The sequence below is a fragment of the Vigna unguiculata genome, chromosome 10 (assembly GCF_037176805.1).
Source record: "Vigna unguiculata cultivar grain cowpea cultivar isolate G323 ecotype 2 chromosome 10, ASM3717680v1, whole genome shotgun sequence".
Classification (NCBI taxonomy): Eukaryota; Viridiplantae; Streptophyta; class Magnoliopsida; order Fabales; family Fabaceae; genus Vigna; species Vigna unguiculata.
The window spans coordinates 46,773,600-46,796,975 of record NC_140801.1 but is presented as its reverse complement, the minus strand read 5'-3'; the positions used below and the strand labels follow the sequence as shown (position 1 = coordinate 46,796,975).

Below are 23,376 nucleotides of genomic sequence, written 5' to 3'. Positions count from 1 at the left end.
CCTTATTGATTATTTCATCTAAATTACGCAAATCTTTTTTATTTTATGTTATCTTTCATTCCACTCACATTATTAATAGACTTCCTATTCTTTCAATACAGAAAAAAAAAATCTTCATATGAAATGTATATATGTCTTCTTACTTTCTTTTTATATTTTTTTATCATATACTACTATGTTATTCCACTGTAAGCAAATAAAAAACAATTATTTATAGAAAAATCATTTTTTTTATGAATGTTCTAGTACTCCTAATAGTCCTATATAACTTAAGAGTCGGGTCGGGATATAGTATAATTCAAATATAGTTTACTTTCTTCATCCTTTCAAATATCTTTATAAAACTGTGATGAAATTTACACTTTAAAATAGACAATACTTCAAAAATACAATGATTAGACAATACTTCAAAAACACATTTTAACAATCATTTGTTTTTATAAATATTTGGGTACACCTAATAATTTTATATCACTTCGTGATAAAGTGTAATTTAAATATTTTTTTTCTCTTCATCCTCTATTACATTTTTAAAAATAAAATTATAATAAAATTCTATACATTAAAATAGATAATACTTTAAAAATACGATAATTAATCTTAATAATAATAAATAATACATCGATAACATGTCCTAACAATTCTACTATACTTATTATACTTCTGGTTGTAACACTGAATTTGTTTATCCACCTTTAAAATACTCAAATTACAAATATAAAAGCTAAATAGATTATTGTTAATTAGTCCTCAAATGCTCAAACGGATAACTATTGAATAAAGATTGAAAATACTTATTCACACAATATAATTTTTTATTATTTACCGTTACTGTCATAAATTCAAAAATCATATGAATAGAAATAACATAAAATAAATACACACTCATTTACTACTCCATATCTTTTTACACTTTTTACTAAAATTTGAGTTTTTTTTTTTTAAACAAAGAAAAAAAGAACTACTCCGCAAGCTAATTTAATGTTTTAAAAAATATATTAAAAAGTTAATACACACAGCAAAAGATAGCAAAAAAATTATAATTTAATCTAGGAACTAAATATATTTTTTTATACTAATTTAAAATAAACAACATATTTAAATCAATAAAAAAATATTTTTGAAAATATTTAATTTGTATAGAAAATATGCAATGGGTTTCATCTTAATACAAGAGAAAGTTGAATTGATGGGGTGAATCCGTACACTGAGTGGCATTAATTGGAGCTTCATTGATGCTTCTTTTCGGCTCAGTCTATCCTTTGAAATATCTGAACATGTCACTGTGTGCATGTTCATTGCTCAATCTTTATTATTTTTTTCTTCTTTTTCTTTTTTTCTTTTTCATTCTCCAACTAATGCAGTCACCATCGTCTTCATTGCTTCCCATTTTCTCTGTCATTCCATTTATGTGCAAAACAAAAAACCTATCTTCAACAACACACACCCTTTTCCTCCTTTATCATGCATCTCTTATTTTTCCTATTTTACGTATCACTCTGCCTTTAATATTATCAAATTTTTAATTCAAATAACACATTTCAATTTAAAAATTATTCAAATGTTTATATTTATATAGATATAATGACTTCTCATTTAAGATTTTTCACCAAGTGAAAGTTTAATTCAATACCTGTCGAGTTATATATATTTTGATATTATATGAAGAATTATACTTTAATTCTAATTTAATTCGACCTATTTATAAAAAAAAATTGTATTAAACCATTGCAGGTTCTTTGGGTGAATCCTCTTACTTAGGAACCACTTAATTATATATATTATACAAGTTAAACTTAATTAATTAACCAAAATTCAAACCGACTTAAAAACTATTTATGTGCCTTTGTAGCAAGAGAGATAAAGATGCTCTTGCAACTTTATCGGTTATGCAATAATATAAGAAAACAAAGAAACATTCTGTTGATTGAACATGTTGTTGATTCATTCATCTGATTGATCATTCACAAAAAAATATTCTTCTTTTGATCAAAACAAAACATTTGAAAAAATGCAAGAAAAAAAATAATAAATAAGCACAATGTGTGTGCAATAAATATATATATATGAATATGAGCAGACTATGATTCAAGTTCTGAATTACTGAGCACATTTATTGCATAAAGCCAGCTTGAAAGTCGCCTATAGTCCTTGCAAGCCCAAACAATAAATACTGTCTCCTCAAATAGCCATAATGATCATACACATTTTCTTTATACTTTAAATCCTTCCAAATTTATGTCATAGCCACTTCCAGGCTTAAACTGTGTATGTAGTACAGGGATCTCACTCACTCACTTGAAGGTGTTTGTTTGTTTGTGTGTGTGTGAGAAATTAGAAAGAATACATATGCTGTTGTTTTTGTCTGGTTTATTATGAATGTTGGTTTGATTTTCACTTTGTTGGTGTGTTGTGGTAAGGATGGGAAGAAAACCCTGTTGTGACAAGATGGGTTTGAAGAAGGGTCCTTGGACTGCTGAAGAGGATGAGATTCTTGTCAATTATATCAACAAGAATGGTGGCCATGGAAGTTGGCGTTCTCTTCCCAAGTTAGCAGGTTTTCATACCCTTTTTCTTTCTCCTTAACTGGTTTTTGCTGCTGTTGTTTTGAAACTCTACTTCAACATTCACTTTTTTTTTCTTTGAATCAGAAGTTCCCCTCATTTTGTTGTTGCACTGAGAAAAATGCTACTTTTCTGTTATATGAAGCATATGTTTCTTACATTAATTTAGCTTCTTTTTAAAAAAATCTGCAGCTTTAGTTATAGTTGTTTTTCTTTGAAATCTGCTGTAATAGGTGCTTTTGGGTGTATCTAATGGTTTTTATTTACCCTCTAACTTGTTTTTTGAACTGTTTGTTGAAGGGAAGGGGAAAGTTTTCCCTTTGTTATAAGTTTTAGTGTTGTAGTTTGTGAGCATTGCATAACTTCAGATGTCTTATTAATATATATTGATTTTCTTTGTTTTTTCCCTTTTATCATGTCATATTGTTTACAGTGCTTAATTTTTTTTTTTTACTTTCCTCTTTAATAGAAATGCTTAAGCATTGAATATGACTGAAGTATGCATGTCTTCAAGTCAAGTTTAACTAGTTGTAGAATGCATATTAATGACCATTTTGTTTCCTAATACTTTTCTGTTGATTTTCTCTTCTTCCTTTTGTGTTCTTAACCGAAAACTTGGTCTTCATTTTCACAAGGTTTGTTACACTTATGTAGGCAAGTCCCAATTCACTCATGCATTTGGAGGCTTTTCTTGACATGCAAATTTGTTTTGAATTTGTTTAGAATATTGTCAAAAATGAATAATTGGGCACATTCTGACTCTCCTTTTTTCAGGTCTTCTTCGTTGTGGCAAGAGTTGTAGGCTAAGATGGACCAACTACCTCAGACCAGATATTAAACGTGGTTCCTTTACTCTTGAGGAAGAAAAACTCATCATACAGCTTCATGGTATCCTTGGAAATAGGTACTTAATGCTCACTAAATCAGACACAAAAATTACACTCTTAACTTTGTCTGCTTTCCGGTTAAACTGACTTTCTTAAAGAAGTGTATATTCAGACCAAATCTCAATTAATGACAGATTTTTGGAATTGAAAGTTTTGACATGTTGTGTTTAAAATGCTATGTTGCTCTCTTTGCACTGTGAAATGAGGAATGAAACACACAAGGTTTAGATGATAAACTGATGTTACTATCTATAGTTATGCATTCTTTTTTAGAAATTATTATAGATATTGATCATATCATAACTGTTGCAAACCATTTATGGTACAATTTTCAACAAATGAACCAATTCACAGGTGGGCTGCTATAGCCTCTCAGCTACCAGGAAGAACAGACAATGAGATCAAGAACTTATGGAACACCCATTTGAAAAAACGTCTCATTTGCATGGGCCTTGACCCTCAAACCCACCAGCCACTATCCTCTTCATGCAACCCTGATGGCAAGGCCCATGCACCCTCCACCTCAACCCGCCACATGGCCCAGTGGGAGAGTGCAAGGCTTGAAGCAGAGGCCAGGCTCTCAAGGGAGCCCTATTTGTTCACCACCTCCAACAAAACTGACTCTGATTACTTCCTCAGAATGTGGAACTCTGAAGTTGGACAATCTTTTCGTGGTGTGCACAAATCAGACAACAAAGGTAGCTGCCACAGTCCCATTTCTCTAGGGTCCTTGTCTGCTACCACCACCACAGATTTGGCTTCCAACCCTAGAAGCATTGTGAAAGAGGATTTGGTGTGGGGTGGTAGCAAGAAAATTGCCTCTGATTCATCAAGCTCCAGTGAACTAGAAGAAGACTCGTGTGACACTTCATTGCAGCTCTTGTTAGACTTCCCTATAAACAATGACATGAGCTTCTTAGAATGAGACACCAACCCTTAAGTGCATGTTTCATGTTAATATTCTGACATGTAGTTCTTTATTCGCTATTTTGTAGACTTGGTATATCAGAAGATGAACTAGTAGTTAGTCACATTGCAGACATGTGATTAGAGTTTAATGGATATGCTGTGTAAGCTAGTTCTGTGCTCAACATGGTTTCTATAAATTTCTCAAATACTTTGTTTTTGTTAACATTGTTGATTACATTGTTGATTCGTTGGTGGTTTACAACTTGATGGTGTAAAGTTTATAGTATTCAAAGATTTAATGGAACAAATGAATAAAGAGCATGTAACACTTCATTTTAAAAGGATCTGTTGCACAAACTTTGATATTGTTACCCTTTTCAATTTCTTACACACACAAACGACATATGAAAGCAAACAAGAAAAATTATAGACAAAATTTAATAATTGCTAGGACATGATTTGACCCAAAAAAACACAAAAAAAAAAAATTAAAATTAAAAGCATCCAAAGGCCTTCTTTGGAGTGGTTCCAGTTGCACGGTATTTTGCAGCTGTTTCCTCAGCATTCAGAATTTCTTCCCCACGTTTGGCTTCAACCATTGCTCTCTTTTCCTCTGCTTGCTTGTGAACTAAGGCTATCTTGTTTTTCATTTTTTCAGCATATTCTGCTTTCTTTTTCTCTAATTGTTCCTGCGTAGACATAATAAGAGTGTTAGAAAGTTTAATGTGGTAATACTCTTAAGTGTTTCTATGTTTATGTCAACCTGCTTCATTTACCATGTTCGATTAAGATTTAAAAAGAAAAAAAAAACTTTCGGAAAATAATGTTTTTATTTTTCCTAATAGTTTGGTTATTAGCCATGTTTCTTACAATATCACTTTTATGCATAAAAATGAGAATCTGCATTTCTTAGATTAAAATAAAATTTTTACTTTGTAAAAAGAAATATTATCTTATTCTTATTCTTAGAAAGTTCTCTGAAATATTTTTGACCAATCAAACCAATTTTAGTCAATTATAAGAATTATAATTCTTAGAATTTATCACCATAAAAAATTTTAGGCTACCCCATCAGAATTTATCAGATATAGTTAAATTATTGACTTTTGGAATGATTTTCGAGTAAATTTTAATTAATTAACTTGTCTCAAAATTAAACTCGTAAAAAAATTGTGTTGAAAAATGTTACTCCTTTTCAGTTTGATCATTTGAATGGAAGGAAACATGGGGGTCCCTCCGAGGAGAAGCCATGTTTAACTTGTGCTGTCAAATTTGGAGGTTTTTGAGACACTTTGTATTCTTATGATTGAAAGAGACACCTATGACATGGATATGGCCAAATTCTATCTATAAAAAAAGTATTAACTTTTGTACATTCCAGACTGTAGTAGCTCATTTCATTAAGAAAAGCATGATTCTTTATGTAGAAGGATTCAATCAGGGACGCCATAGGTATTTGATACCATTTTTACAAAAGCAAGAGTACAACTGGATAAAGGTTCCACATGTCTAGTTAGAATGTGACAAGGGTGAACAAAAGAGAATTTGTTGGATAAAAATCTTAGATATGGTTCTTTTGTCAACAGTTACAGTCTGAATAAGTCCGAGTCTTACATTAAATAAAGTAAAAATGAGAAAACTAAACAATATATAAGAAAAAAGACCAAAGAATTAATACTTAAAGTTCTAGGTTAAAAAGGTTAAAAGTAGTGTCATAATCTCGTATATGGTTTTACTCAACAAAAAACAATGTATTATGATCATGAATGGTAGAAAAATCAAAGTCATTGTTTTAACCAATAGCTGAACAAGTATTACCTCAATTTTTCTCAGCTGAGCTTCAAGAGCTGCTTTCTTGCTGTTTTCCCAAGCAGCAACAGCAGAGAGCTGCTTTTGGGCTCTGTTAACATATCACAAAAACTTCTATTAGTTCAGAAAAAACTAAACATAAGAACACAAGCCATAAAAAAGATCCTCAAATGAACACTTTAAATTTGTAGAAATATTCCTCCTATGACATATTGATAGGTTCTCAATTTTTCTTTTCTTTTTGCAATGTTACTTGGTTTTACTTTTATGCTTGTAATGGTAAAGTGCAAAAATGAAATTAAAATAAAGGCTCACTTATTCTCTGCTTTGGATTTTTCACTTTCTTCCCATGCCTTCACATTAGACAACCTTTTTTCTTTCTCTATTTCTGCAAGAGCAATATCTGTTCATCGTAGAATTGCATCAGTCATTTGTTAATGAAGATTCATCATGCTATCCATAAAAATTAATCAGTCAACAATCATCTCTAGGAAGCATATTTGGAAAGAGATTTCTTAACATAAGTTGGTATCAGCACACACTCATCTTACATAAATAAATAGCGAAGTTTCATCTAGACATCAATTCATGTCAATTTGCAATGAGTGTAGAAACTAGATGGTTCATCTCAAATTGACTAATTCAAGCAGTTATAAAACAAAAAGCACCATATATTATAAATTACTATATAATCAAGAAAAAAAAATAAAATAAACAAGAGAATGTAAACTGAAGTATGAGACAAGTTTAACACTAACCTCTATCAAGGGATCCACCTGAAGCCTTCTTTTTTACAGGTTCTGGTGGGGTCTCTGTGGATCAAAAGAAAAATGGTAAAAAAAGGCAATGATATCAAAGGTAAAATTGCATCAATGTTAAAGATTGCAGGTTGGACTTTATTATCAGATTCTAATTAAGATGAACATTTTCTCATTATGTCCTTTAAATTAAAGAAAGCCAGCTGGAAAAAAGAAACAAATTTGGAATAACTTTTCCTGTTAATCAAAAGCATCATTAGCCAAAGTGGAAAAAGACCTTTCTCCTCACAACATTGGAGACAATGTTTTATGATAACTAGGAGAAACTATTTACTGGGGAAGGGGAAATATTGAGCATTAAGGTATAGAACAAGAAATTATTAACATTCTTTTTGTTTAAAGAGAATTGCTTTAGTATAACAATGGATCCTTGTTAGGAATGTATAAATTATTAGAAGAGAAGAGAATATGCTATAAAAACAGTTCAGTTAGCTTGATGCAGAAACTAGAACAGCTAAGTAGATAAACAATTATGCTTCTAAACTAAGCATAAAAAATGGGTGGAGCCAACTTTGAAAGCAAAAAGGAAAGTGAGGTTACCCGAAAAAGAAGACACATGAAAAAAAGAAGAAGCATACTCATATCATATAATCATTGAAAGGCAACCCTAGAAGATAACTGCTAGGGAGAGCCATGAACAGAGTAATCAAATAAGGGAGGAAAATTATTCTTATAATTTACATACAAAATGAAAACTTTTCCCTGAATTTTTCCTATCCACACACTTAAATTCTCTCAAAGGAAACAATGAAAGTTGAAAACCAAAGTAATCCCATACAATAAATCCTTAATTAAAGAGAAAACAAGATCACAACATCACAAAAACATAACACAGATAAGAATTGGTACAAACCAAGAGCCATATCTCTTTAATTCTATTTCCTTTCATTTCCCATTTACCAACGTTTTCTCATAAACCAAGAAAAAATCAAGAACAATCACAAACACCACATTCAACTGTACAGTAGTAGTAGTACTGACCAAAACCAGACAAAGTCAGTCACAAAAAGCTTCAGATTTCATGACAACCGACAATCATTCCCATGGAAGATCAGCACCAAAACGAAGTACAAAGCAGTAGGGCAGAGAAACTTGAGCATGAATGAATAGAAACTGAGCCAACAGTGCAAATCAATTCCAAAAACTTATTGATGAAAAAGAAAAACTATATGCATATAACCAAAAAGAGAAACTCAAGCAACAACACTGATTAAACCATGTAACAGATCATGTCATACGATTAAAAAAACTATTCACGTTCCTTCAACTTTCCATCTCTTTCTCATCGTGTAGTTGTAAAAGTTGGATTTTGACTACAACCCATGATTCAGAGCAAGCAAAAGTATGAAACTTTGATCAACGAAAAAACAAAAACTCACTCTCACTCTCCTTCTCCTTCTCCTTCTCCACAACAGCAAGAGCTTTGGTTTCCGCTGCCGGAGCAGGCGCCGCTGCCACCACCGCTTTCTTGTCAGCAGCGTCAAGTGACGGCGTCTCAGCCGGCGGAGGCTGAGGTTCCACCGCAGCCGGAGCCGGGACCGAAGCTGGTTCAGCCTTGGTTTGGAGTTCTGCCATAGGTTGGGAGTTTGGTTCTGTCGAAGTTCTGAGAGATGGAACGGTAGATAGTCACGTGTGTTTATCTGGAAACAACAACAACGTTTGTATGTAGCAACGTTCCGATAAACCAGGTGTGCCTCTTCAACTCCAAGTACCTTTCAATTTAAAGCAACACAAGATTCATGTAACATCATCGATCAAATTAGTTTATGATAGTACACAATTAAATTACTAAGTGAAACTTAGACTGTATATTAGCTTATGATATTACCTAATTAAATATCTTTGACAATAGTTTTTATTGTTAAGCTAGTTTCTTTTTCTTTATATATATATATATATATACAACTATATTTTATGAAATATAACTGTATTTAAGTTCTTTTACAAAAATTTAGTCACATATTCATTACTTGAAATTTAACAAATTTGTGTTGTCCTAAGTTAAATCAATTTAAATAATTCAATAAATTCAAAAATATTGATTTACATGTTTTTTTCATTCAACGTTGACTAATTTTGCCGTTACTCCAGCTTGAACGGGAAAGCGTGGAATCCGCGTGAGGCAGTGGGCGAGGATGTAGGAGAGTTTGGACCGTTGATCGCCGGCGTGGTTTGATCGTGCGGTGGATGTGAGTGCCGACAGGTAATACAGGTAAAAAGTGGCCACGTATGCATGGATGAAAATGAATGGAGTTTATCGGTTTGTTTATGCATTTAATGAATGGGATGGGGGCATGTGTTATGTGTTATGTGTATGTATTATTGAGCATCGTATTCTCTTCGGGTGGTGGGTCCCACCTTGGATTTTCATCGACGTGGAACCATCTTTCAAAAGAGATTTGGTAGATAAGTGGTAAGTGATATCAGCACATTCTGTTTATACAAAATTATTGTAGACCTAAATGAACTCTAAATATGTTAAAACAATTCAGTAAAATGATTTTTTCTAGTAGTGGTATCATAAATTGAATGTTTCATAATCTATAAAATTTAAATCCATCTTATTGAATTAAAATTAGTTTAAATTAATTGAATTTAATTTAAATTAGTTTAAATTTAAATTAAATTTGGCCTAGATTAAATTTATATTATTTTTTAATTATATTTAAATATAATTTGAAATTGGCTTGACATGACCATTCATTTTAATAAGAATTCAATATCGATAAACTCAATCGCTTATTACAACTTTCATCTAGTCAGATTTAATTTATCTAAAAATAATCTAATTTAATTTGAGTTTGGCTTCACTCAACCAAGTTTAACCCACAATATTAATTTAGGCTCAACCTGACTCAGGTCAAGCTTAATTTAGACTCCAATCCAACCTAAATTGTGTGGGTTTAACTTAATATATCTTGACTTGAATTCAACTCAACTTGACTTAACATTGGATGACTTGGTTCCAGCCCTACTTGACCTTCCTTTACTTGGTCTTAACTCGACCTAGACCCAATCTGATTTAGTTTGAGTTAGTCTTATCCAACTTGGCCTTACTTAGGTGTAACTCTTTACCTACTATAGGCTAACCCAACTTAAAATAACAAGGATTTGGGTTGACTTATCCTAACTTATGCTTAGCATGAGCTTTAAGCTCAATTCAATATTACAAAATTGACTTGTAAAGTAAGATTTTAACCCACTTATATATTGTAAATTGATTTTATCTCTAATTAATGTGAAACTTTCGACACACCCTCTAACACTAAGGTATATACATATCAAGCATGAGACTATACATTAATGGTAGGTGAAATAATAGACCCAACAAAAAATAATTTTGTTTGGATATACTCTAACTTGACTTTGTGACCATGTTAATAAGTAAAATCTAAGTCTAACTTACCTTACAAAATTGACTTATAAGGTGATGTCTGCATTCACTTATATATATATATATATATATATATATATATATATATATATATATATTATAAATTAACCTTATCTTTAGTTGACGTGAGACTTTCAACAAATTTGATCCAACTTGACTTATGCTTTTGACTCAATGTGATTTGAAATTTTGATTAACTAAGTATGTTGTTGACTAGATTCAACTTAGTTTAATCTAGGTCAAACTTTATTTATTATGACTTGGTCCGACGTGGAATCAACCAACTTAACCTGATATGAGTCTGAATCAACATAGTCTCGACTTCACTCGATTTTTTTTTCCTTTACTTATTTTTTTAAGAATAATAATTTTGAATAAAAAAATATCATAGTTTTACTTGTTTTTAAAGTAATCTTCATCAAAATTGTAAATCTTTAGGGGGAAGAATAGTGGGCTTAGTCAGCCTAATGTTGTCCACCGAAAAGGGAAAGTTCTAGTGATTTAAGGTTTATGGACATGCTATCCTAAGAGAAGAGGATTGGGTTAAGAGCAAGACCCATCAAAGGATAACCTCACATCTTCATAACAAAAGGTGTACACGTTCGGTCTCACTTAAGGTAATGGGCTAAACTTAACGAGTCCAAACAAATTGGATCTTATTATATGACAAGACTAGACAGAGGTCATTCTTCTCGTAATTAATCTCCTTGAACAATAGATTTTTAACTTAACATGGGCTCAACTTTTTTAATGTCTTACAAAAAATCACATTAATTGACACTTTAATGTTGTTATATTAGATTGAATGACAAATATGATTTCTTTCTGAAAATTGGACCACACCCATTTTAGGTTTATTAATCAAATCAACATTAATAAAAATATAGGCTTCAATACACATTTGGTCCCTATTTTCGTTGTGTTTGTTCAATTTGGTCATCATTTTTGTTTTACGTTCAATTAGGTCCTCATTGTCGTCAAAATTTAGTCAATTTGATCCTTTTTACTAACGGTGTTTAAACATTCAAAATCCAATCGATTAAACACCGTTAGTAAAAATGACTAATTTGACCGAAATTTGACAAAAACGAGAACCTAATTGAACATAAAACAAAAATAGGACCAAATTTAATAAAAATAACGAAAATAGGAAACAAATACATATTTAAACAAAAAATAAAAAAAATATATAAAATAACGTTACAAAAATATAATATTAAGAAAAAAAATGCATATTAATAAATACTTTATTTTTCAAAAAAAAAAAAAAACATTTTAATTTTTATAGAAAAGGTCGTTGATCCACTTTGCACTAACTTTTTTTATGAACTACACAGAAAGTTAAAAAAGGACGTGATTTTCAAAAAAATAAATTACATGAATTAATTTAAACACAAAGTACGCATAGTAAGAAAGAAATAAGCATACGTGTTTTTTTTTTATCGATGTGAATGAAAAGTGATTATTATATTAATTAAATGTAACGAAATTGAAGTCAACAAATATTTGTGAGGATGGGTTAAATTAACTATGTAACATGAATAATATTTATTAACTTAAAATGCTAAAATAATTTATTATGAAGAAGAGGAATATATTTTACTCGGCAATTATATGATGATAAAGACGTAAAGTGGATTATTCTTGAGAACTTGTCTTTAATTATTAATAATTAATCACTGTTCTTAGCACTTGATAATGACAAATGACAATGATTCATCTCACCCTTTCAAAAATTTAACGTTGCCAACACCTTTTAATTCATTGAGAAAAAGTGACACAAAAGAAAAATGTTGCCACTCTCTTTTAGGTACAATGGCAACAATATATAATGGATTATTTAATTCATTCTTTTAAAGGTAAAAGTTATTTTTAAGGACTCAAATAAATAATTATAATTATTAATTAAAAAATGTTTAGCAGATAAGATTTGACAAACTACATGATCAAATTATAAATGTGCAACCAATATATTAAATATGAAATATAATTGGAAATTTCGAGAATGTTTTAGGATCCAACTTCATGAGTAAAAATATGTAATGAAAGTAACAATAAGTTTTTTCAGAGGAAATGAATTATAGTGTTGCGAAATATAAGAGTGTGCATATAAGTTTAATTACAAATTTAACTAAATATCAATTAATAATTATTGTCTCTCTCGAATATATATAAATTTTTTGCACTATTTCTTGATCGAAGTACAAAATCATAATTTATTCAAGAGATTAATCACTTTCAAAATATTTTCTTTATTTATATAATGTTCATAAATAACCCTAATTATTATTTTGAATAAATAACTTATAAAAGCTTTTTTTATTAAAAACTTGATATAAAGTTAAATTTCAATTTTATACAATAAGGTTAGTATGTCCTTATTTATACTATAATTTAATATTATATTTATACCTAAATATGTTTAGAAAATGTCTTATAAAATTCGAACAAAAATATTATTAATATTAACTCCTAATATATATATATATATATATATATATATATATATTAAAACAATATCAAACTATTTAGATCTATCTTCTACAGTAACTTCTAATAATTTATGAAACCCTACAAGAAAAATAAGAAAGTAATCATAAAACGGTGGGTTTTCCGTGTGGTTTACCAGTGTTGTGTCGGTATTTACACAACAGCGTAAGATTTTGATGGGTTGCGTCACACGTGTCTTTTTCACGTCATCTTTTAGATCTTATCAAATTTTAATTATATAATTAAATATTTTCTAATTTTAAAATCCAAAGTTTTAGATGGGATATAAGTTTCAAATTTAAGATTTTTATTATATGATACCAACTAGATTTAATAAAAATCTAAATCTTACTTAAGAAGCTTATTAGAGATGCTTCAGGACTCAAATTGAGTTTATTTTAGGTCCAAACAGTGTTATTTGCCTTTCAAATGGCAACAAAATCATTACTTATTTACTCTAATTAATTACAAAACACAAACAAACACTTTAGCTAATTTGTCTCAACCTTTTATCTTTGGGATCTTTTATACAGTGTTATTGGTACAATCACATAATTAATCTCCTTAAAGTTATGGAAAATGTTTTACTCCAATGAATATTTGGAATATGAATTTTAGCAAATACTTTATAATTACGATATTACTTTTAAATTTAAGCAAAATAAACTCTATTGTGTTCAAGTTTATAGATATTGTTTACTTCATATTCAATAATTTCATTACAATTTATCCCGACATTGAAGTTTTCACGAGTTAAAAAAGAAAAAAAAAATGCTTATACACTATTTATAATGTTAATTCTTAAATTGGGTCAATTGTTTTGGAAATATTAAAATAAATCACTTAACAAATGAACATTAAAAAAATTATTTAAATTCAACTTTGTTAAAATATATGATTGTTAGGATGGATAATCGTAAATAATTTTTTTTCTCACAATTTTTTTACACGCGTTTTAAAAATAAAACTTTGACGAAAACTTAAACTCTGAAAGAATCATACTTCAAATATAGTCATGGCTTTAAATATGTGATTTAACATAATTGATTTAAAAATATTTTCACATTTGTAAGTAAAATATAAATACAGGTAATTTTTTCAATCTTAATCTTTCAATGTAATTTTAATAATACCAAAGAATATTATATATTTAAAAGTAAAGATAAATGATTATTAAATAAATAAATAAATAATTTAGTACAATTATAATAAAAATATATAATTATAGTAAAAGAAATTAATTTCATTAATTTTGATTAAATTTATTTTGACGATTAAAGTAATTAAACACATATTTAGTTTTTGAAAATTGTCATATGTATTATATATTTGTTAATTTTTTTAATAAACACGTGATAATTAGTGAATATGAAACCCATATTCAATTATTTTAATTATTAAATTCAATCAATACAAATTTTTATATTTATATTATAATATTTTTTTCTTATGTTATAATAAAAACTAGATATTTTCACATCTATTGTACTAAAGTGATGGTTTATCCAAAACCAAATTTGTCTATAAAAATTACTCTCTTAGCTACTAAACTGTCTTATAAAAATAAAAGTGCGACTAACATATTAAATTTGATAGCAAATAATACAGATTGGAATGACATTAATAAAATCATTTTACAAGAGAATCAATTGTTAAAGAGTTACTTTAATTACAAAGTCAAGAATTAGTTGTGCCAACTAGTTTAGTGAAGTTAGACAGCTATGTTATGTTTGATTCCTACGACTTCTTCCCTTTTAGCTACAAAAACCATGTTATTAAGCTGTAATATTACTGCCATTTTCTTGTTCTTTTCTGCCATTATTCCCCTGCTAGGTGCTTTCTTTCTCATATATTACGTGCAAACACTTATTAATAATTGAAGTTGACCACCCCAAAAGAAAAAAAAAAGTTGCAGTAATGTGGTTGGAGACAGAAAAATCGCGTTGGAAAAATGTGGAATTATTAGATTCGAAGAGTGTTTTGTTTGAGTTCCCACTTGTTTCGCCGTTTGTTGTTAACAACTGTGGACACAACTTTCCCTACGTGCCCTGCATCATCATCAAATCTTAGTTTTCGTTTCAACCTTTTCTCTTTCGTTTCAAGAAAAAAAAAAAAGTAAACAAAGCAATATTACAGGAACTCCATGGAACAAGTTGAAGAAGCACCTCATAAGTTCTATGGAGAGTGACAAACAATGAAGAAAACAAAAGAAGAGAGTGAGAGACTATTTCTCAGTAGTTTAATTTTTTTTTGGCTTTTAGAATATATTTTATATAATTTTAAAATTTTATATTAGTTATCAAAGTATATTTTTGTTTCCTATCGAAAATAAGTTTCAAGTTTTGCTTATTTTTCAAAGCGCACCAAGCTTTGTAATAATTATGATATGTGATTTTGGTAATTTGGTTCAAGAATAATTACTTCCCAAAGATAAAAAGATAATCTCCAAAATTTGGGAGGTGCACCAAAACATTGTGGGGATGCAGAAAGTAAAAACCGTAACCTAATTGAGTTGAATAATTCGAGATTTACGAATTGGTGGGGGTGCAATTAGTAATGGAAGTGTAGGAAACAATAGCTTTGGGATACTTATGCATTCAGCCCGGAGAGGGAAAAGAGGATGTTTTTGTTGGGTTTGAAGAAAAAAAAATGGCTATCTTGTTTCTACTAAAGAAGCAACAGAAGATTTTGACTAAATTGTCCCTCCATTAACTTATGATGAGATTAAAAAAACTAATTATAATTATCCGGTTAATGACAATCAATAAGTTGATTTTTAAAGTCAAATATTTTGTAGGTTTAAATCAAATACACTTAAAAATCTAAGCAAAAGTTTTAGAAATAATGACAAAACTTACAGTAAGCCATCTTTTTGGGCAGAATTTCAAATTGGGTCATTGAGTAGAAGCCCAAAACTCTGTACATAACACAATAGTTAATTAAACTTAAAAAAAAAATAGTCTTAAACATTTTCCATGCAAAAAGAGTTATTTAAAAAGAGGATTAAAATAAATAATTCATTTACAAGAGGTTACATTTTAGAGTTCAATTGTTATTTTTACACTAGTTATTTTAAAAATTATACTAATAATATTTGATAAAAATGTCCAACAAATAAGTTTTGTAGATATTTTCTTTAAAAAGGATACTAATTAATTAACATTAACATTTCATTTAATAATTAATAAAAAAAAGTAGAGGTTTAAGCCAATGCTGTTGGGGTTTTCTTCTCTGATTTTTCACTACACATAGTTCAGAGTTACTGCATTGGTTTGGTGAACCTCAACCATTTCTATGGCGGTTTCAGTTTCATCTTCTGAGGAAAGTAATTGGGGCCAAAGGGTATCGGAAAAGGTTCTTTCTTTCTACGCTTCTCTTCCCAAAAAGGGCAAACCTCAAGGCCGTGAAGTCACTGTTTTGGCTGCTTTCCTTCTCTCTTCTCCTTCCAATGGTTCTCTTCTTCCTCTTTCCACCATAACGATCACCCACTAACCAAATTTCACTTTTTTTTTTCTTATTTCTCTAAAAAAAAAGCCTTCTTTCTGGTTAAGGAGTTCACTAGTTCATTATTTTTTCTCCCAAGACTTGAAGGTTGTTGCAATTGGAACGGGAACAAAGTGCATTGGGCGCTCTCTCTTGCGAACTTGTGGTGATGTTGTTCATGATTCGCATGCTGAAGTCATTGCTCGAAGAGCTTTGATGAGGTTTCATTGCTATCCTTTTGAAACTTCTTTGTCTTTTTTTTAAGAGCCTTTTTTTTTTCCCTTTCTTTTGTATCATAACTATGCAGCACTTTATATCCATTGATTTTTCAGTTTTGAATACCGATAGTGAAGGTTTGCTTGTGTCATGTTTGCAGTACAATTTACTTAAGTTTTGTATAATTGTAATGCAGGGTACTACTACTGTTTGCGATGAATTATATGGTCAAAACTTCTATACGATCCTTAGGTTGTTTGTAATGTTCTCTAATTAGAATTGAAATTTTATGTTGAATATTTTCGTAATAAAGGTTTGCAGAATTATGTGGATTATTGTGATGAAAATCCAATTGTTATTGGAGAGTATGCAAACAATACCAATGAAAATGTATATAATTTGTCCTTAATATAATGTCTTGCTATGTAAGGAGATGTTATTTCATTTGTTTCTATTCACACCAGGTTCTTCTATACACAGATTCAACATCTTACTGAAACTAATGGTAACCACGGATCTACCAATGGAGGCAAACGGTTTAAATTTGATGATGGTAACTTGCCATTTGAGTTAGATACAGGGTGTCTTAATAAAGCGAAATATACTTTGAGGAAGGATTGGAAATTACATATGTACATATCACAGTTACCATGTAATTTATCTTTCTGTCCCTTTCACTCTATCTGATCAAATTTTCCTCCTTTATCTGTGACCCTATGTTGGTTAGGTTCAAGGGTGATTTCCATTTGTGTTCCATTTTGTAGGTGGAGATGCTACACTGAGTTCGGTTGTCTCGCCTTTGGAAACTGTTCCTTTAGGAGAAAGAGATTCAACTTCACCTTTGGGTATGCTATTCGATTCCATGGTTAAGTTTTACAACATTTAACATTTTATGTGAAAATTATGAAGTGTCTGAGGTCAGAGGGGCCTTAAAGACAGATGAGACTGAGCTTTTTAATAGAGAATATATTTTCTGAACTCTGTTTCCTTCTATACTTCAATTATTGGATTATGATGATTTTTATCAAGTTTTGATGTATGGTGGTTTTTTATATTTCATTGATAATTGAAATATTGCTGCTGTTTATTTTGGTCTGACTGTCTGAAGAGAAATACTTTTCTCATCAATTCCAGACAACGCTTTAAACCAACAGGGGATGGTCCAGAGGAAGCCGGGTCGTGGTGATACGACGTTGTCAGTTAGTTGCTCTGACAAGATAGCTCGTTGGAATGTTGTTGGTGTTCAAGGTTAGATATGTTTAAACCATGGATGTTTACATGTTGGTAGTTCTTGCTTGAAAATTAGTTGTGATGTGATATTTACATACTCCTGTTCTACAACAATTTAATACAGCAAACGAATCATCATGGAGATTGACATTTTTATTGTTTGTATACTTGTAAATATTCTGCATCAACTATACTTGGCTGTATGATTTTGACTCTTTTATGTTTACTTGTTTATTTTCCATAAATCTTTTACTTGTATTACTAAAGCGTAGACGTCTAATTTGGTTGTAAACACAATATTGAGGTTTCATGAATATCAATTTTGTCAATTTTTCAAACATAAAAGTTAGAGTTTCTAATTTGTGTGATAGTGTTAGATATGTGGATATAATTGGAGTCAAGTTTGAGTTGGAGCCTCACATTGGGTAATAATATGCAAGATAAACAACATATAAGGTGAAAAGACTTACAATCTTGTTACTTTAGGTTTTTGGTTGAAGGTGGTGTCTGAGTTTACTCATGACTTATACGTCTCAAATCTATCTGGTGTCTCCCATCAAAAAAACCCAACAAATTCAAATAGTGATTGTATTTCCGTCAAGTTAGTTAAGTGTTGTGACATTGTTACTCTTAGTGCAGGAGCATTGCTTTCCTACTTTCTTCAACCTGTATATCTTTCTTCAATCACTGTTGGTCTTCCCATTAACAGTCCCGGGAATTTTCATTTTGAGGATAACTTGAAAAGAGCTTTGTATGAACGTATCCTACCCTTATCAAGTGAACTGACATCTCCATTTCTGGTGAACCAGGTCTGAGGAATATTTGGTATCTTATTGAGAAAGAAAAGCGCATTGTAGGATGCTGACTTGTATGTCTTTTTTTCATTTCACAGCCGACACTTCACGCCGCACCAGTACCACCAAAGGACTTTCAGCAATCTGAGAGTGCTGCCAACACCTTAACATGCGGGTACATACGCCAAATGTTGGAGAATTGTGAAATTAATGCAGCTTTATGGATGGATGTTGCATTTAGTTGAATGATTAACTTTGCAGATATTCTATATGCTGGAATGAATGTGGGTTGCATGAAGTCATCCTGGGAACCACTGGAAGAAAGCAAGGCACCTCTGCAAAAGGGGCACTCTACCCTTCTACACAGTCATCTTTATGCAAGTGAGTGCCACTGACATGTATGTGGTAGAAATCTTTGTGAATCACTAATAACATTACAGTTACTGCTACCTCCAAAACCTATATAAACAAGTAACTAATTTCTCAAGACCAATAAAGATAGTTAAGTTACTTAATTATAATTAATAAAAGATCAGAGGTGGTAATAAATTTATTGTCTTTCCAGACAGAGGTTGCTGGAGGTTTTCTTGCCACTGAGAAGGGAAAAATTGAGCAGTTCTCTGGCCAATGGGATTACCTACCGAGAACTTAAGGTATTCTTGATGTTCTTCACATTCTCTTTTGGGTTCACCACAGTTTTTAACAGTTCTGTTCAGTGCAGTTCATTTTGTCCACTCCTAATAATTGTGTCTTGTTTTGCATGATTAATCATCAGGATGGAGCTGAAGAATATAATTTGACTTCCAAAATTTTCAAAGGGAAGCCACCTTTTAACAGGTGGTTCTTGAAACCCTTAGATTGTGAGGCATTCCCCATTTCAGAATAATACATTTACTTATCTGTCTAAACTCCATCTTTGGTTATGTCATCCAACTTCTGTAATATGAGAATGTTGCTCAATTGGACATGGTTGCACATCCTAAGAGACAGAGGGGTAGAATAGAAGTTTCATGAATCAAAAAAGGGGGTGGTAAGATGAAAAGTGGAGGGGGATGTTTAGGAAATCATTGTCCAGTGTAGGAGACAGATGGTTATGAAGTCTGTATTTTTGGGCCAACAAGGACTTGATTATCTATTTCTTTCATGATTGTCAAATGAATCCGAATTACCACTATTGGAAACTCTTGGGGGTATTTCTTTTAGGGTTAAATATGTTTTTGGTCCCTTAACTTTCAATGAATTTTGGAATTAGTCCATTTTAAAACTTTAGACCAATTTAGTTCTTCATCTTTCGAAATACGTAGATTTAGTCATTTTTATTCAAATTTTGTTAAGTTTATTTGACATTTCAAGTGTGTTTCATAATATTATTTGACTTAACATTAAAGTAAAATTGTATCAAACATAATGAACAACTCACATATAATCATGAAATTTGTACGAAACATTAAATAAACTTAACAAAATTTGATTAAAAGGATTAAATTCACGTATTTCGAAAGATGAAAGATGAAATTGGTTTAAAGTTTTGAAATTGACTAATTTAAAGATTTACTGAAAGTTAAGGAATTAAAAATATATTTAAACCTTTCTTTTACGGCATTTCCATATCATATCTTCTCCTCGTAGGTGTAGAAAAAAAGTTTAAATTATACATGGACTGTAAACATTTTTTAATGCTTAAATTTATTTTGAATCGTGTCATTCTATACTTATAAATGTGTTCTAGATTGCATAAGTATGTTATAGATTGAATAATTCAGAATATATTTTTGAATTTGAAAATGTATTTTGGATTATATAATTTGAAATGGTTTTGGATTGTGAAACTGAAAATGCATTTTAAATTGTACGATATGAAATATACTTTTGGATTGTGTGATCTGAAAATGTATTTTAGATTATGTAATATGAAAATCTAGATGTGTATTTTGGTAAGAATAACAAGTGAACCGTTTTTTAGGTATTATTTAAATCTGTTTCGATTTGATGAGGAATATTTGTTATCGGCTCTATACCCATTATTGTTTTCATATCTCCTTATTTTAAATTTACTAAAATATTTTTAATTTATTAATTTATCTAAAATAATTAGATTAATTTTTAATTTTGATTCTTACTTCTATAATTTATTTCTAAGATATATCTTTGATTACTTTTGTTCTTTTTTATACTTGACGTTTATCCAATTATTACTTGATATTTATGTAATATGTTTAGCATTTACGGATGTTTTTGATGTTGAATATTATTATGTTTTTCTTTTTTTGATGATTCTAAAAAATATTTGGAAGAGTAAAGGAGCATATATGAGTGTAAATAAAGATAAGGATGACACAAAAAATAAATAAAATTGGTGAAAAGGATGGAGAAGTGAAATTCGCACTCACCTTCACCTTGCCTCGTTACAATTCTTATATTTTAAATTATGTAACGTGAAACTATATTACATTGTTTGAAAATCATTTTAGATTATGCAATTTTGAAATATAAAAATATATTTTGAATTATGTAATTTTGAATATATTGTTGGTTTACATAATCTCGAAGGTATATGTTGATATATATATATATATATATATATATATATATATATATATATATTTGTATTTCAAAATAATCTTTTAAGCTTTAACTAACTTTTATGTCATTGATAAATTAATAAATGTTCAATTGAGTTCTTGTTAGAATTTTGTTGTTCATTGAATATTAAAAAAACATATATTAATCGACTCCTATTATTTAATTTTTCTGTTAATTGTGTGATGTAAATGTTATCTTGTATGATCAGTTATTAACATATTTTATTTTATAATATAATTTTATAATTTAATTATCATTTATGTCACAATTTTCATCACCAATTTCAACTATTATAGTCTCTCTCTTCTTTTACCATCTAATATTCATAAAGTTTCAACCTCAACCACAATCTATTTAATAAAGAAATTATCGAGCATCTCTCTTTTGATAGAGAACTAATAAAAAAAGTTTCGAGAAATATCATGCATAGGCTTTGATGTTGTCATTGCTGTTGTCATCACTGGTGTCAACCTCGAGAGAAACTGGTGTGAACAATGTGATTCTCTTTAACATCTAAAACCTTCAAAACATGTCACATTCTCCAATTTGTGTCTCAAAGTGGAGATAAACTTCATGCTTCATAGGGGCGTTTACGGAGTGGGTTTCAAATTATAAAGTTGCTTTTGCGAAAGTGAGAACAATTGAAGCTTTGACATGGTTCTCAGGGTGGGAGGAAGAAGTCTGATGAGAGTGTTGTCCTTTGAGGTGATGTGCAACTGTTAGCAATAGTTGAAGATAGGATTTTATGAATGTGGTTGAAGTCCAACTAGATATACCGTAGATTTTGTAGCGTTCTTGTTGAGTCAAGTATTCCTATACTAAACTTGTTGTAAGTAAGGTTGATGAGTTTTATTGATGAAAGAATTTTTTTTCCCTTTTTTTATGAAGAGATTTATTGATGATGGTTAGATGAAAAAAGAAGAAAATTTTTAGTAATTGAAATTGATGTTGAAAATTGTGACATAATTAATAGTCGTAAAATTATAAAATTATATGTGACAACAACTAAGCAATGTGATCACATAAAATAACAATCATATTATCCAGATAATAGAAAAATTAAATAGTAAGAACTCAATTGACACTAACACAAAAAAGGCTTTCAATGTATGTTATTTTAGAGACGACAGACGTCAATTTAACATCTGTTACGTCTATTTCAACGTATGTTATTTTAGAGACAACATACATCAATTTAACCTCTCCTACGTCTAAACAAATATCAACTAACATCTGTTACATCTAGAACAGACGTTAATCGATGTCTGTTACATAGGCAACAAATGTCAATTTGTGGGATTTTTCTTTTCGCCAATATTTCCTCCATTAAAACATGAAAAATCGTTATACAATGCAAGAATACATTACAAAAATTTCCACAATTATAGAAGTAGTATGGGTATCTAAAATTAAAGTATAAAGTATAAAAAAATGGGTGAAAAATACTAAGAAATAAAAAATACCTTAAACAATGGATTTTTGAAAATTTTCGAACCACAATTCTCTTTGGGTATTGGTCAACGTGTTTGTCACCGCTTTTCCAACAACTTTCATTTTTTGAGTATCTTCATCCAAAGGTTTGTAGCAAAAGTTACCATAAAAAATCTTCACAACTTTGATTTTTGTGACCAATATCTCTCGGTATTGAACACTTTACATTTGAATACAACCTAATAGAAGTTACCACAAAAAATATTTGAGTAAAAAAAATCATTTTCTAGCTATTTTTAGTGATTTTTACAAAATAGAAATAATCTAAAAACACAAAAATGCAACCTTTAGGACATACAATAATGACTAGTGAATGAAAACACCAACTTTATGCGAAATACAATCGGGGAGAATGAAAGTTTGAGCCAAAACAAGCATCACCATGACAAGATAGAGTGAAAGGTTGAAGCACTTGCTCCTTCGAGTTTGACGTTGTCATTGTACTTTGGTAGAAGGTTTCGCACAAACGAAAAAGAGAAAGGTGAGGATTCTGAGATTTTAAAAGACAAATTGATGTCGAACTCTTCACAACAGACATTAAATGATGTTAGACCTAGAATAGTTTGATGTTATTTAACGTCTATTGGTCCTAGCATCGACGTCAAATTGTTAATTAACATCTATTGTAAAGTATCCGATAACAATTTAGATTAAATATTTATAAAAATAACAGTGAACATTTTTAATATAACTGATGACAAGTCCTTC

General features: G+C 29.9%; 3 protein-coding genes across 4 annotated transcripts; 2 read left to right on the top strand and 1 right to left on the bottom strand.

The window, feature by feature from the left end:
• The first annotated feature begins 2,045 nt into the window (after positions 1-2,045).
• LOC114166862 (transcription factor MYB17-like) lies at positions 2,046-4,583 on the top strand. Of its 2 annotated transcripts, XM_028051736.2 has the most exons (4): positions 2,048-2,304; positions 2,421-2,557; positions 3,339-3,468; positions 3,806-4,583. In XM_028051736.2, the coding sequence occupies exons 2-4, from the start codon at positions 2,422-2,424 to the stop codon at positions 4,374-4,376; spliced, it is 837 nt and encodes a 278-aa protein (XP_027907537.1). In that variant the 5' UTR covers positions 2,048-2,304; position 2,421; the 3' UTR covers positions 4,377-4,583. The 2 variants fall into 2 exon arrangements, with proteins under 2 accessions (XP_027907536.1, XP_027907537.1); XM_028051735.2 differs by having other exon boundaries at positions 2,046-2,557.
• An 85-nt stretch (positions 4,584-4,668) lies between these two features.
• Positions 4,669-8,716, bottom strand: LOC114166864 (remorin-like). Its single transcript, XM_028051737.2, has 5 exons — positions 8,367-8,716; positions 6,928-6,981; positions 6,485-6,572; positions 6,179-6,260; positions 4,669-5,049 (listed from the first exon to the last, which is right to left on the bottom strand). The coding sequence occupies exons 1-5, from the start codon at positions 8,560-8,562 to the stop codon at positions 4,855-4,857; spliced, it is 615 nt and encodes a 204-aa protein (XP_027907538.1). The 5' UTR covers positions 8,563-8,716; the 3' UTR covers positions 4,669-4,854.
• Positions 8,717-16,151: 7,435 nt separating this feature from the next.
• LOC114166262 (denosine deaminases acting on tRNA) lies at positions 16,152-19,796 on the top strand. The gene is made up of 10 exons (XM_028050980.2): positions 16,152-16,322; positions 16,455-16,575; positions 17,035-17,222; positions 17,335-17,415; positions 17,705-17,818; positions 18,440-18,609; positions 18,693-18,769; positions 18,856-18,975; positions 19,160-19,247; positions 19,370-19,796. Exons 1-10 carry the CDS (start codon positions 16,166-16,168, stop codon positions 19,478-19,480), a joined length of 1,227 nt encoding a protein of 408 aa, XP_027906781.2. The 5' UTR covers positions 16,152-16,165; the 3' UTR covers positions 19,481-19,796.
• Positions 19,797-23,376: the final 3,580 nt, after the last annotated feature.